This window comes from Panthera pardus, unplaced genomic scaffold, assembly GCF_024362965.1.
Source record: "Panthera pardus isolate Hobbes unplaced genomic scaffold, ASM2436296v1 HiC_scaffold_12, whole genome shotgun sequence".
In the NCBI taxonomy this organism is placed as follows: domain Eukaryota; kingdom Metazoa; phylum Chordata; class Mammalia; order Carnivora; family Felidae; genus Panthera; species Panthera pardus.
The window spans coordinates 5547955-5562409 of NW_026526677.1; the positions used below are offsets into that span (position 1 = coordinate 5547955).

The 14455-nt window shown below is 59.0% G+C and overlaps 2 protein-coding genes across 6 annotated transcripts in view; both read right to left on the reverse strand.

Annotated features, from left to right (window-relative positions):
- The window catches only part of SSH3 (slingshot protein phosphatase 3), an 8081-nt gene extending 7050 nt beyond the window's left edge, over positions 1-1031 (reverse strand). Inside the window, exons 1-2 of one of the 2 annotated variants that reach the window (XM_019415141.2) lie at positions 771-1031; positions 221-258 (exon numbers count right to left, since the gene is read on the reverse strand). In XM_019415141.2, coding sequence (XP_019270686.2) covers positions 221-258; positions 771-836 — 104 coding nt within the window. In that variant the 5' untranslated portion in view covers positions 837-1031. Of the gene's footprint in view, positions 1-220; positions 262-770 lie in introns of both variants that reach the window. The other variant, XM_019415140.2, reaches the window with a different exon arrangement.
- A 1004-nt stretch (positions 1032-2035) lies between these two features.
- ANKRD13D (ankyrin repeat domain 13D) lies at positions 2036-12144 on the reverse strand. Of its 4 annotated transcripts, none has more exons than XM_019415142.2 (15): positions 11852-12141; positions 11281-11416; positions 11042-11166; positions 10235-10280; positions 10008-10151; positions 9566-9755; positions 5476-5551; positions 5005-5086; positions 4725-4786; positions 4491-4621; positions 3373-3530; positions 3162-3284; positions 2917-3080; positions 2746-2837; positions 2036-2409 (listed from the first exon to the last, which is right to left on the reverse strand). In XM_019415142.2, exons 1-15 carry the CDS (start codon positions 11939-11941, stop codon positions 2196-2198), a joined length of 1833 nt encoding a protein of 610 aa, XP_019270687.2. In that variant the 5' UTR covers positions 11942-12141; the 3' UTR covers positions 2036-2195. The 4 variants fall into 4 exon arrangements, with proteins under 4 accessions (XP_019270687.2, XP_019270689.2, XP_019270691.2 ...); XM_019415144.2 differs by having other exon boundaries at positions 5485-5551; positions 11852-12140; XM_019415146.2 differs by lacking the exon at positions 3162-3284 and having other exon boundaries at positions 11852-12144.
- Positions 12145-14455: the final 2311 nt, after the last annotated feature.

Here is a 14455-nt window from a genome sequence, read left to right on the forward strand (position 1 = left end):
TACTGACCCGAGCCAAGGTCCAGAATAGTGGTGGAGGAGCTCCGACTGACCGGGAGGAAGATAAAAGCAAAGGCAGCCCGGTCAGCACTGCAAGCCCACTGTGCCCACCAGCAACATTGCCCCACATATGCAGTAGTTGGTTCGGGCCGAGTCCTCCAGTAGGGCAGGGGCCAGGCCTGGCAGCTGGAGGTAGTTGTCTCTGTCCGGGAGAGGTGCTCACCTTCGCTGGAGCCGGCTTCTCCGCTTGGATGCCTGGTCCTGCTGAGAAAGCAGCCCCCGGGGCAGAGTGAGGTGGGGGGTGGCAAGGACTCTCCTCTCTGCTATCAAGGCTGTGGGGGTGGGGGGGTGGGGGTGGGATCGCCCCACCCCCCAACCGGAGACTGGAACCAGGAAAGATGTCAGATCCCTTCCCACCCCGGTCCACTCCCCACCTGGAGGCACCGCGGGGGAGCCTGGGCAAAGGTCCAGGTAGGGCAGCTGGGGTGAGTGGGTGGGGGTGCTGGAGGTGTCCAAGGGGTTGGCCCAGATCTGGGCCTGGAAGAGGGTAGGGCCTCCGCAGGCTGGGCTGGTGTTCGGGGCTCCGGATCTTGCCTTGGTCTAAGTTCTTGGGAGCCTCCAGACCCCCTCCCAGTCCCCTCCAGCGAGACACTTAGGGTCCCTCTTCCCACACCCCCAGCCTCAAGGGGAGGCTGGCAGTGGGCAGGACGCGCTCCCCGGGGCCCAGCTGGCAGCCAACTGCGTGGGCCGGAGCACGGCAAAGCCAGACTTACCGTGGGCCCTACAGGCGTGGAGTGGCCGCTGGCCGGAGGGGAGCGGCTCACTGTGACCAGGGCCATGGGGCCAGGCCGGGCACACCTGGGCCCGTCCGGGTACGGTGCCCTACCACGGCCCCACGGACAGTCCCTGCCCCGCAGGACCAGGAAGGAGAGACCGGAGCCACCAGGGCCTGGCACCTCCTCGGGGGCGGCCCTTAAAGGGCCAGACGCGCGTCCAGCCCGCGTCCAACCCGGTCTGCGGAGCCAGCACCGAGCAGCCGCCGCCCCTCCCTTTGCGTCTCCTCGGTTCGGCCGCCTCGCCCCCGCCCCCCCAGCACTTTGGAGGCGGGCCCGGGGCGGGGCGCAGGTGCGGAGCGCGGCGACTGGGAGGGAAGTGGTCAGAGGTCCGGCAACTTGCAGTCTTCGTTCCGGGGTTCCGGGGTTCGGTCCCTCCTTCTTGGAGGCGCCCCTGCCCCTGCCCCTGCCCTCCTGGCTCCGCCCACCTAGGTCACCTGAGTTCTGCTTTGGGCTTCAACCGTTCAGTTACCCAGATTGGCACCTAGGGAGGCAGGACTGGGGACACAGGTCTCAGAGAGGATCAGACATAATAGGTCTTAAGTTGGAGGGCACCCCAAAATTATTTCTTCTTGCTGACTGGCCCTCATGCTTCCACTCTCTGCACAATCATTGGGAGACATGCAGAGCTTGGGGGGAAACCAGGCAGAACTTAGAACTAACCCATCGCAGGATCACAGGCCATCCTCAGGGCCACCTTGGAGGTGAGCAGGGCAGAGTTGAGCAGGCTCACACTGCAGCCTGGGAAGGGACTTGTCCAAAGTCACTCGGATAGAACATGCTCGGATAGAACAGGCAGGAACCCAGGCCTGGGGTACAGGGGGCTCCTCCCAGTTGGTTGGGAATAGTCTGGAGGCCCAGCCTTTCCCCTCCTTGATAGGAGCAGGGGTGGGTTCTGGGAAAGCCTAAGTGGCAGGAGGAACCTGGGTCCCCAATAGGTGGAACAAGACTACGGGGAGCGGATGTTTGTGAGGCACATACTCTGTAAGGGACTTGACCGTATGTTGGTTTGTTGGTTCACTTCACCCTCCCAACAGCCCTGGGGGCTGGGAGGTGGTCTCATTTTACAGCTGGGGAAACAGGCTCAGAGAAGCTAAGGGGGCCACAGCCAGGATTCAAACCCAGGTCTGAGGCCACTGCCCACAGTATCTCCCCTCGATGTCGCCTCCCATGCTTTGTCATCCCATTGAGCAGAACAAGCCTGCTGCTGAAAGTCTCTTTATTTCCACCTTGGTCTCCAATGCAAGCCCATCCCCAGGGCTCCGGGCCGGCAGCTTAGCAGCAGAGAGTTTATAAATAAATAAGTTACAAAAGCAGGTGGGGGAGCAGACCAGACAACCCTCCCAGGGACTGGGTACTCGGTGCTCAGTGCTCCGTGAGTGAGAGCCGCAGGATCCTCTGTAAGTCTTCCTCCTCCTGCTGCCCCCGCCGTTCCCGCTCCTCCTGCTCCCTCGAAGACAACTCCAGGGCCAGGCGAAGCTGCTCCTCAAAGCTTGGGGGGGCCGGGGCCGGGGGTGTCCTGTGAGGGGACTCTGGGCCATTGGGCTCTGTGGACATCCGCAGGCTCTCTTGGAGGGCCCTTCCAGGCAAGGCGTGAGGGGGGAGAACAGACCAGTGAGCGCTAAGGCTGGGGAAGAAGGCCAAGTGTTGGGACATAGCTATGGAGGACAAGGTGGCTGGGACCTGGGAGACCGGAGAGAAGAGACGAGGCAGGGGACCCTGTGTCTCCCATCCTCATGCTGCCTTTGATGGCAGGCCACGTTGCTTCTGGAGGGTGGCCTCGGAGAGGGCATGGGGTCCTGGGACCAGCACCTCCCCGCCACCCACCGCCACCAGCCAAGGACCCTCTGGCTGGCAGGCTCCTTGGGGCAGGGCAGGCCGAGATACCGTCCCAGTAGGTGCTAGCGGGCCTCACCGCTCCAGCTGAAGCTGCTCCTCGTAGGCGGCGGCTTGGGGAGGAGGGTGGGCACTGGGCCGGGTGTTGGTCAGGGCCTCCCAGACAGTCACCTGCAGCAGACAGAGCCCGGAGCTGTCACCTCTGGCGCCCCTGCCCACCCCCAGGGTCTGGCCGCTGCCCGCGTCCCACCTGCTCCGCCTCCGCGCCCGCCTCAAGCAGGCTCTGCCTGATGGCGAACTGGAGCAGGGCGTCGTCCTCGTCGCGAAGGGGCTCGCTGCGCTCCGTGCCCAGCACGCTGTACCCCTCGGGCACCTCAAACACGGCGGGGTCCACCTCACACGGGAAAGGGCTCCCTGCGCAGAAGGGCAGCACTCAGCCCCGGGGCTCAGAGACCAGCGAGCAGCACCGGCGGCCCCCCTCGCCCGCGGCGGTACCTGAAGCTGTGACGGCAGAGCCAGAGCTGGGGGCCGGCACCCACACCGAGCTCAGGGGCTCGTCACAGCCACACAGGTTGCTGAAGGTGATGCGGGCGTTGAGCACGTGGAAAAGGGGGATCTCTGCGAGGAGACAGCCGAGCCTGAGCCAGAGGCCGGCACCACCCCGGGAGCTGCCCCAGACCCCCGGCTGCCCCAGACCGCCCCTCACCAATCTTGACCGGGAAGCCGGGGGGCAGGCGCAGGGTGATGAAGTCACGCAGCTTGGCAAAGTGAGCGTTGCTGATAGCCATCAGGTCAATGATGGGCGTCACCTGGTCACCCAGGGACAGGGGGTGCTCCTCGCTCAGCCACAGTGTTGCCTTGAACCTGCACAGGACGTGAGTCAAGGAACTCCGGATGGCCCCTCTGCTAAGACCCACCCACTCTGGACACCTGCCTTGACTCACACCCTCTGCCGGGCCTGAGGTGCCCTCTCGTCTGCTCAGCTGCCCCCGCCTGCCTGCCCCAGGAGCTTCTGTCCTTTGGCCCTACCGCCCGAGCTGCGCCCAGACCCTGGGCCCAGGCTGGGGCCTATGGCAGCTTGAGCCAGCTCAACTCATCTGGATGGAGAGGGCAGGGCCGGGCTGCTGGCTTCAATCATGGCCTTGTCCACAGCCGGGTCCTCCTCTCCAGCCCACAGCTGGCCAGCACCTCACACTCTGCCACACTTTTGGGTCCAGCGAAGCCCAGAGGTCAGGACGACCAGGGTTCGAATCCAGCACTCGGTGGCTAAGTCTGCCTGTGGTTCATAGGGCAGTGCTGGGCTCACCGCAAGTTCTACGTCATGGCTCATGAGATCCTCTTAGCACCCTTGTGGGCAGGTGGCTAAGTGTGACTGGTATTTTACTGAGGAAGAGAACAGACTCTCGGAGGAGAAGACGTTTCCTGGGGCCACAAAGCCGGGAGACAGTAGAGCTGTGAGCCCTTCCCCTCGGCCACAAGCTGGCCTCCAGGAGGTGCTCATTCAGTTGAACAGAAAACCATAAATGGGTGGTGCTGCTCATTCACTCATTCATTCATTCACTCACTCACTCACTCACTCACTCACTCACTCACTCACCAAAGAAGAGTAACCAATCCTCTGGTCCAAGCCCTCTGCCAACAACCATGGTTAAGACAGACCTGGCTCCTACCCCCAAGGAGGGGAGTCTAGAAGGAAGCTGGCTGGATGAGTGGGTCCCCCACTCTGGTGGGCCCCGTGTGTGACAGGAGTCTACAAGGGGCTCGGGGGACCAGGCGGCATCCGTGTCCCTGAGGGAAGTCCCCAAGCCAGCCCCACGACCTCACCTCTGCACTTTGCTGGACATCTCAATGGGGCGGCCGATGTTCCTGGACTCCAGGCTGAAGTTGGGGTCGAAGTATTCACTGGGGGAAATGGCTGTGGGGTTGGTGGGGCTGGCGGCCTGCTGCACAGGAGCCTGGGAGGGTCCCAGGACCGGGCTTAGTGCTCAGGAGGGTGGCTGCCTGGCCCTGCGTCACGGCCCCCTGCCCGTGGCCCCCAGCCCCCTGGGCCCGGCTCACCCCGCTGTGAGAGGAGTGCTGCTGGGCCATCCCGAGGAAGGACTGGAATGGAGTCTTCCCTCCTGAGAAGGGGTGGGAGCCCGTGAGGAGACTTTGGGCCACTGCCCCCCGACTGCCCCCACCCACCGTCCACCCTGGGAGCCTCTGTCGGGTGGGAGACTGAGCACACGGGAACGGGGAGGCCTCCCAGCTCATGCCGGACGCTGCGGCCCTGGCCCCGGAGCAGGGTGACCCCGGCATATGGTGTGACTGGGCCACAGGCAGGCGCACCTGGGTTTACCTTTGCTCCTCGACTTGTCCTGATCAGAGAGGTGCTCCGTGCGAGTGCGTGTCACCAGCTCCACGTTGGTGGCACTGTATACCTGGGGAGCAGGGGGGACACAGGCAGAGCTGAGGGCTCAGAGCCTGTCCCCCACACTCAGCCTCACCGGTACAGAACCCAAGCCCTCCTCTCCGCCGGGACAGACAGGACCTCGCCCCCCACAGTGGAGGAGGTGGCAGGGTCTGAACCATGGGGACTCAGTAACGAAGGGAAAATGCTCATTTTATCTCGGTAACCTGGGTCGGGGCTGGTGCCGGGGTGATCCCTATGTGCTCGGCAGGGCCTGGGCACTCGGGCCCCACTGAGTTCCCATCGCCGCACAGGGCCTCCAGAGCCCGTGGGCTACTCTGTCTCTCTTCCACATGGGTGGACATGGAGAAGGGGTGGGGTTCCTGGGCCTTGTCTCCTACCCCAGCCCCCACCACTAGCCTCTCCTGCCTTGGCCTCGTAGCCGCTAACGGTTTCCATCTTCTCAGACCGCCAGCCCCAGATACCACATTTGTTCCTGAAACAGACCAAACAGGAGCTCATGAGGACCCGTGCCCCTCAACTTAGCCAAAGCCTTCCCTTCCAAAGACCCCTTCCAATTAGCCTTCCCACTGTGAAACACGCAAGGGCCTTGATGAGGATGCCTGGACGGCTGGCGACCATCAAACAAGGACTGGGGACTAAAAAGTACTAAGGGATTATCATTGATTTTGTTAGGTGTGATGACAGTGTTGGGGCCGGTTTTAAAAAACATCCTCTGTTAGAGTCGTGTGCAGAAGCATTTACTGTGAAAATGATAGGACACCTGGGATGTGCTTTAAAATAATCCAGGGTAGGGGCGCCTGGGTGGCTCGGTCGGTTGAGCGTCCGACTTCGGCTCAGGTCACGATCTCACGGTTTGTGGGTTTGAGCCCTGCGTCGGGCCCTGTGCTGACAGCTCAGAGCCTGGAGCCTGTTTCAGATTCTGTGTCTCCCTCTCTCTCTGCCCCCCCCCCCCACTCACGCTCTGTCTCAAAAATAAACATTAAAAATTTTTTTAAAAAATAAATAAATGAAATAAAATAATCCCAGGTGGCTCAGTCGGTTAAGTGTCCGACTTCAGCTCAGGTCATGATCTCAGGTTCACAGGTTCAAGCCCCACATCGGGCTCTGAACTGACATCTCAGAACCCGAAGCCTGCTTCAGATTCTTGCCTCTCTCTCTCTCTCTCTCTAACAAAAATAAATAAATAAACATTAAAATAAAATAAAATAAAATAAAACAAAGCAAAACAAAATAAAATAATCTGGGGTAAAAAGGAAAAAAGCAAGAATAGATTCAACAAGATAGGCAGAATGTTGGTAAGTGTTGAAGTGGGGTGATGGGAACTTTCTAACTATTCTCTCTCCTCTCATACGTACATGTTTGAAATTTGCCATAATACAAAATGAAAAATAAAAGTACGACAACAACAATAATTGCAACACATCAACAGACATCCATTTCAATAATGGACAGGACAAGCAGACAAAAGATCAACAAGGAAACAGAAGACTTGAACAACCCTATAAGCCAGACTTAACACACTTCCCTCGAACACTCCACCCAACCACAACAGAACACATTTTCTTCTCAGGTGCACGTGGAACATTTTTCAGGGTGCATTATATGCGAGGCCATAAAAGAAGCTTCAGTAAAACTGAAAGGAGAAAAATCCTATAAAGTATGTTCCCCAACCACTAGGGGATGAAATAAGAAATCAATAACAGAGTAAAGATTTGGGAAACTCACAAATGTGTGGAAAGTAAACAGCACACTCCTAAAAAACCCAAAGGATTGATGAACAGATCAAAAGAGAAATCAGAAAATGCTCTGAAATAAATGGAAAGAAAGATTCGATACATCAAAACTTATGGGACGCAGCTGAAGCAGTGGTTAGAGGGAAATTTACAGCTGTAAATGACAAGAAAAAAGTAAAGACCTAAGTAAGTGGGAAATGATCACATGTCCTTGGTAGGGGGCACCCAACATTGTTAAGATGGCAGTACTCTGCAAGCTGAGTTACAGATTCAGCGCAAACCCTATCAGAATCCCACCTGGCTTCTTTGTAGAAATTGACAGACTGAATCTGGAATTCAGGTGAAATTGCAAGGGACCCAGAACACCCAAAATAATCGTGAGAAAGAAGAACAAAGTCAAAAGACACACATTTCCCAATTTCAAAACTTACTACGAGGCAGCGCTTAATTAAGGCAGTGTGGCACCAGCACAAGGACCGACAGAAATCAACAGAATGGAATGAAGAGTCAATTGATTTTCCACAGGCGTGCCAAGACCATTCAATGGGGAAAGAACAGTCTCTTGAACACACGGTGCTGGGACAAGTGGATCGTCACCTCTAAAAGAATGAAGTCGGACCCTTACCACCCACAAATATGAATTCAAAATGGGTCAGAAGTAAGAACTAAAAAGTATACGGGGCGCCTGGGTGGCTCAGTCGGTTAAGCGTCAGACTTTGGCTCAGGTCATGATCTCACGGTCCGTGAGTTCGAGCCCCGCGTCGGGCTCTGGGCTGACAGCTCAGAGCCTGGAGCCTGCTTCGGATTCTGTGACTCCCTCTCTCTCTGACCCTCCCCGTTCATGCTCTGTCTCTCTCTGTCTCAAAAATAAATAAACGTTAAAAAAAAAAAAAGTATAAAACTTTCAGAAGAAAACACAGGGGAAAATCTTTGTGACTTTGGATTTGACAAAGTCAAATATTGGTAGATGTGTGATGGTAGAAGCACAGGTGACAAAGGAAACAACAGATGCATCGGATCTAGTGAAAATTAAAAACCTGTGCTTGAAAGGACACCATCAAGACATGTGAAAAGTCAGCCCATAAGATGGGAGGAAATATTTGTAAATCATGTACCTGATGAGGGATGTACATCTGGAGTATGTAAAGAACTCTTGCAACTCAATGATAAAAAGATAACCCAATTGTTGGGGCACCTAGGTGGCTCAACTGGTTAAGCATCTGACTCTTGATTTCAGCTCAGGTCATGATCTCACATTCGTGAGTTTGAGCCCTGCGTCGGGCTCTGCGCTGACAGTGCAGAGCCTGCTTGGGATTCTCTCTCCCTCCCTCCTTCCCTCCGTCTCTACCCCTCCCCTGCTCGTGCTCTCTCTCTCTCCTCTCTCTCAAAATAAACATATATATATACATATATATATATATATATATATATGTATATATATATGTATTTTTTTTTAGAAAGATAACCCAATTGTTTAAATGCGCAAAGGATCTGAAGACACTTCTCCAAAGAAGATATACAGATGGCTAATAAGCACATGAAAAGGTGCTCAGTATCACTAATCGTTAAGGAAATGCAAATCAAAGCCACAATGAGATACCACTTCTCACATCCACCACCACGGTGGTTATAATCCAAAAATAAATAAACGAACATCAAGTGTTGGTGAGGACGTGAAGAAACCAGAACCCTCATACACGGGGTGTGTGTGTGTGTGTGTGTGTGTGTGTGTGTGTAAAATGCTGCAGCCCCCTCGGTAAAGGGTCTGGCAGTTCCACAAACAGTTAAACATCCAGTTACCATGTGACCCAGCAATTCCACTCCGAGGTATACACCGGAGAGAAAGAAAAGCTTATGTCCACACAAAAACTCGTGTACTGATGTTTCCAGGAGCATTATTCATAAGAGGCAAAAGACGGAAGCAATCCTACTGTCTGTCAGTAGATGAATCCATAAACGAAATGTGGCACAGCCATACGATGGACAGCCGTAGAAGGAATGAAGTGGTCACACGCTACAACCTGGATGAACTTGGAAAACACTCTGCTCGGTGAACGAAGTCACAAAAGACGCCCTAGTGTAGGATTCCATGCATCTGAAAGTCCAGGATAAGCAAATCTGCAGGGACGGTCAATCACTGGCTGCCCAGCGCTGAGGAGGTCGGGGGCTCCAGGCACTGGAGTTGGTAGCTAAAGAATTTCTTTTTGGGGTGAGAACAATGTTCTAAAGTCAACTGTGGGGATAGCTGCCTATCTGTGAACACACTAAAAACCGCTGCGCTGTATGGTGTATAAAACTGTATTCCAATTAAGCCGTTTGCCTGTCTGTTTTTTAAGGTAGTCCTGAAGTCTGTTCCTGGAACTGGGACATACGTCGTCAGCGAGAACAGCCGGGCCGGTAGGGTCAGATTCCTCAGCTACTACCCACAAAGGACTCTGGCCCAGAAACAGCCATCCTACTGAGAAACCAACACTGGGGCACACCGCGCCCTGAGCCACAGCCTAAACCCTTGTTGTTATGGGAAAACACGTGAGGCCAGAAGTGAAGGCGCTGGGGACCCCGACCCAGCCTCCTCTGCCCACGGACAGCCATGCAGGGCCCCGAAGGTTGCCACAGGGGGTCTGAGCGAGCCGCTGGGCCCGCGGCGACCCCCGCCCCCATCTGAGCAGCCTCTGTGGGTGGCCCAGCCTCCCAGAGGCCCGAGCCGGGAGCCTCAAGGGCACCACCTACGGTGCGGCCGGGCTCCAACTGACCTCTCGAAGGCCACATTTCGAGTGTCCAGGTGGGTGGAGACGATAGGAGAGGTGAGACGGCTGGCCACGTGCTCTTCAGTGGGCCGCATGGCGGCCAGCAGCGCTTCCGGCTCGTGCAGGGCGAGCCCCAGCGTCTCGGTGTGCACCACCTGCCGGTCGTGGTCCACTTCCATCACCAAGGCTCCCGCCTCTGCCAGCCGGAACGGGTGTGTGAGGGGGACACGTCAGTGCTGGGCCGCAGACAGTGGGGAAAGGGCCGCCACGGTGCCCTCAGCCACCTGCTGCTAAGTGGGTGAGGCCCCAGCCCCCGGGTCCCCTCCGCCCTCAACCTCTGTTTCTACACCTGGGAAGCAGAGAAGAAGGGCACTGTCCTCACGAGCCACGGGAGAACCTGGGCTGCTCTGGCCTGCCGCGTGCCCGCGGTGAGTCCCCCACAGCTCACCCTGGCCCTTGAAGATAAAGCTCCGCCGGCCGCGCTGCCAGGTCATGTGCTCAAAGCCCAGGAGACTGGTGTCCACCCGCAGGCTCTCGCCCCGCTTCCACACTCGGTACACGTCACTCGGGCACATCTTGGACACGAGGGGCACTGCAGGGGGTGTGGAGGTCACCAGGGTTCTTTCCCAAATCGCCCCTCCCCGGCCCCCGGGAAGCCAAGAGGTCCTCACTCACCCCAGCTGGTGAACTCCCACTTCATTTCCACGTAGAAATCGGGGGCCTGAGATAGACCAGAGCACCTGTCAGGGTGTGCCTGGTGCCGGGGACCAGCGGGCCTGGGGGGCTCCTTGTCTATAGCCCCTTCTGGGAGCCCAGCCCCTCAGCAAGTCTTAAAGTGCTGCTATGTCCCAGATATGCCCCCACCACAACCAAACCCCACCCAGCAAAGGGTGGGCTAAGTGGGGCCCTAAAAAGGTCTTGGAATAATCAGATGGTAAGTATCTGGGACCTGGAGGTCAGTCTCCACCTGGCCACTAGCCTGCTGAGGGGCCCTGGGGGAACTTCTGCTCCCCCTGGGTCCCAGAGTCCTCATCACTGATCTGGGCCTGCCCCTGGGGTGGGGGCCACGAGGTAGGGTGCCCTCCCAGCCAGGCTTCTTCATGCTTGAGGAGGGCGGACAGGTACTCCGGGGTACCAGGCCACACCCGCTGGTCAGATGAAACTCTCCCTCTAGGAAATATGCATTCACCAGGAGGCCCACATCTAAAGCTCTGCAGAGACTTCTGGTATGAGGGACCCGGGATGTCGTTGGCCACGGCTTTCCTCCCACAGGGCCTGATGTCACCCATGTGGGCCTGGACTCCTGTCTTTCCTACACAACCCCGGGCTGCAGTCCAGAGAGAGGGATGTCGTCTACAGCGTTGGGAAAACAGGCTGCACAGACCGAGTAGGTGACCCGAGGGACCCCCGTGTAGTCGTCACGGCCCCTTGACGTGGCACCCTACCCCTCCCTACCGGCCACACCTGTGCACCCTGCTGTACCTGGCGGAGCTTGCTGAGCAATTCTGGAATGCCAGCCAGCCTCTGTGTGGCCCTCTGGTAGTCCCGGTACTGGAGCACCAGCTGCACCATCTCCGGGTCCCCGGTGCTGACCGCCTCCTGCAGGACTAGGGGCACCGGGCTGCTGGGGGGGAGCTCACCAACGGCCCCAGGCCTGACCGCTCGCTGCCGCACCAACCCCACTGCCAGCCTCGGGGGAGCCCCTCTGCCCTCTGTAGTACCTGCCCAGCCCTGGCAGCTCTCTTTGCCCACATTGGCATTGTGTCGAAGGAGCACTCTCACGGACTCCAGGTTCCCCAGGGACACAGCCAGCTCCAGGGGAGTGCGCCCCCGGGGGTCCTCCTGTTCAATGTCGTGCTGGGAGAGATGGGACACTCAGCACAGGGCAAGTAAGGAGAAGCAAGAAGGCCACTAGGCTGAACCTGGTTGGGAGTCATTGTGGGAAATAAAGATAGCAGACAGACCACGGAAATGGCAGAGGATGGCCTGCGTGTCCTAACAGGAAGGGGGAGGGGGCAGGTGGGAAGAGCCTGGGGGCCAGAACCAGGCTGCTGGCTCTCGGCCTGGCTCAGGGGTGATGTGGCGCGAAGTCGGGGGCTGGATGCAATGTGAAGCGGGGAGACGGGCTGGGCAAGGCCCAGCGCTGGAAGCGGAGGCCAGTGGCTCAAGCGAGAGGGGCAGGTGACCCGGGCTTCGGATCAGGCCTGGCGGCCTCCAGGACGGAGACCTGGCTTTGGGTGGGCGGCCCGGAGGACGGCCCGGAGGACGGCCCGGGTGCCCGGTGGGCCTCACCTGGCGGCTGTGGAGCGCGGCCTCCAGTTCGCGGTGCCGGTTCGCCCAGACGAGCCGGTGCAGCGGGAAGGTGGGGCCCGGGCCGGCCATGCTGGGCTTCAGCACCGCATCCCGGGAGGGAGGGCGGGCGCGGCGGGGGCGGCCCAGCCCCGCCTCGGCTTCGGGCCTGGCGCGGCCCCCTCGCCTCCAGTCCGCGCCGCGCGGAGTTGCGCCCACCGCAGCCCCCGCGCCCCGCGGCTGTAGCGGCAGCGGCGGCTACGGCGCTGGCGGCGTGGAGGGCGGGCCGCGCGGGCGGGGCTCGCTGGGGCGGGGCGGGGCGTCGGGCCGCGCGACCCCTTGCCTCCCGCAGCCATGGCGACGGCAGCCGGGCCCGCGCGCGCGGGGGGCCGGCGGGAGGGGGGGGGGGCGCTGCCCAGTCGCCTTGGCAGCCGCGCGCGCCGGGGAAGGAGCCGGGGCCCGCGTCTGCGGGACCCTGGCCTCAGCCGGGCCTGGGTCTGCGAGGGGCGGGCTGGCGGGCTGGCGGGCTGGGCCTGACTACGGCTCCGCCCTCAGCCTGCAGGGGGCGCCCCAGGTCCAGCTCAGACCCGGGTTGCGGGTCCGGAAAAGGAAGGAGGGAGTCCGGGGGCGGGGCGGTTCAATCAGGGGCGGAGCTTGGGCCCCCGGGACGTGCGCACGCATGTGCGCGTGCGTGCTCAGCGGGCAGTGGTCCTCCTGTCCTTGGGTTATCTGCGTTTCTCCCGCTGCCGTCCGCCGGTTCCCGGGTTTTCCTACCCGCCGCGGGTACCGACTATGCCTGTAAGGGCGGGTGAGCTGGGGGAGCCTGGCTCCCTTTGCCGTCGCCTCCGAGATGTCCCTAACTGCTGGCCAGCTTAGCGTAAAGCACCTTCCCCAGGGACCTAGGCCAGTGTTTAGTGGTCGCCACACCATGGGCTGGGCCCAGCCATGCGAGGAGACGCCCCGCGGGGGCACCGCAGTCAGGGATGAGAGTACTGGGGAGTGGGGGCAGTGGGCCTGGCTGGAGTCAGACCTCTCCTGGTGGACTGCCCACCGTAAATGGCTGCCTTCACCCACCGCACAGATCCCTTTTGCAGAGGCTGCACTTTGCTGCCAGTGTCAGGAAAGGAAGGAGAGTTTCGAAATCAGGGCCGGTCCCTCAACCCACACCGGAACTAGGGTGCAGGCCTCAGCTAGCTGCCTGAACTCTGGCACTGTTACCCTAGACTTAGGCTGGGATCTGGTGTTGGTGGATGATGAGGCAGCCGCCAGGCTTGGCCAAGGCTGATCCTCTGGTCTCAGTCTCCCGGTTTGTAAAATGACTGACTACGTATTTTAACCTAGAAGTTTGAGCTGAATCTCTGGGCTGGGAGGGTCAGGTTGCCATTTTCACCCTGCCCTCTCACTGGGGCCAGGTGGCTCCTGTGCTATCTGGGATCACTTGGCCACCCCACCCTGTGGTATTGTCGGGTCACTGTGATGTCCTTGGTTCTCTAGCAGTTCAAAGGCGTCTGAAGGTCCGGAGCTCTACATCAGGCCCTGCTGGCCACCCCGCTGCAGCCCTCTCTCACCTCCACTTTTTTTGAAAGGGGCTCCTCCCTCTCCCAACCTTTTCAACCCAAATCTAACAGCACTTCTCAGGCCCAGCCTCTCCTGATTTCTGCAGTCTTGAACACAACTCCCCACCAGCCTGTGAATCCTAATTCCGTTGTCTTCTCAACCCTTTTCCAGGACCCCTTCTCCCTCTCAACCCCCAAGTCGGGCTTCTTTCTCCCTACCTGAAAGCCTGTTTCTAATCACCCTGATGCCACCCGGAGGACTGCATTTCATCAGTCATCATGGGACTCTCATGGGACATCTCTATGCCTGGTGTCCCATGCTATCCCATTAGCATTACTAAAACCAGATCTGGTCACATTCACCCTCTTTCCCCAGGCTGCACTCACTGCCTGTTTTAAGGCTGAGCATGCCCCAGACCTCCCTGTGTGCCCTTTCAGACTCCTACCTCTCTCGTCCCCAAGTGCAGCCCATTCCTGGTGGGCAATGTTCTTCCCATCTGGCCTCCCTGCCTCCTATCCTTTGCCTCCCTCCATGCATCATGTGCTGGGAAATCAGTGACTTGTTCTACAGCCGGCCCTCATCATGCAGCTTGTCCAGAGCCTTCAAGGGACTTCCCAGAGCCTAGCCAAGTTCAGACCCCACGTCCACTTCCAACTTCATCACTAAGTGCACGCTGGGCTCTGGGCCAGGATTAGCCTAGTGTTCAGGGCCTCCCGGGCTGGCTCCTTCCCACAGTGCTCCTACCAACCTGAGGCATTCCTGACTGCCTGGCCGTTTCCTCCATCGGGAACATCCTCCCCAACACCCCACCCCAGTGCTGCAGGCCTAGCTCAAAGGCCTTTCCCTCCCAAGTCTCAGCCTCTACCCCCAGCAGCCTTCCTTCTCCACCTGCCGTGCTGTGCTCTGGCTGTGGGCCCCTCAGCCCTGCCCAGCAGAGTCCAGCACGCAAGGGGCAGCAACCAGCATCACCACACAGGGGCCTGTAGGGCAAGTATGTGGGGAAAATGAGGTTGAGCAGAGCCTCCGGGTAGAGACCAAATGCTAGGGAAT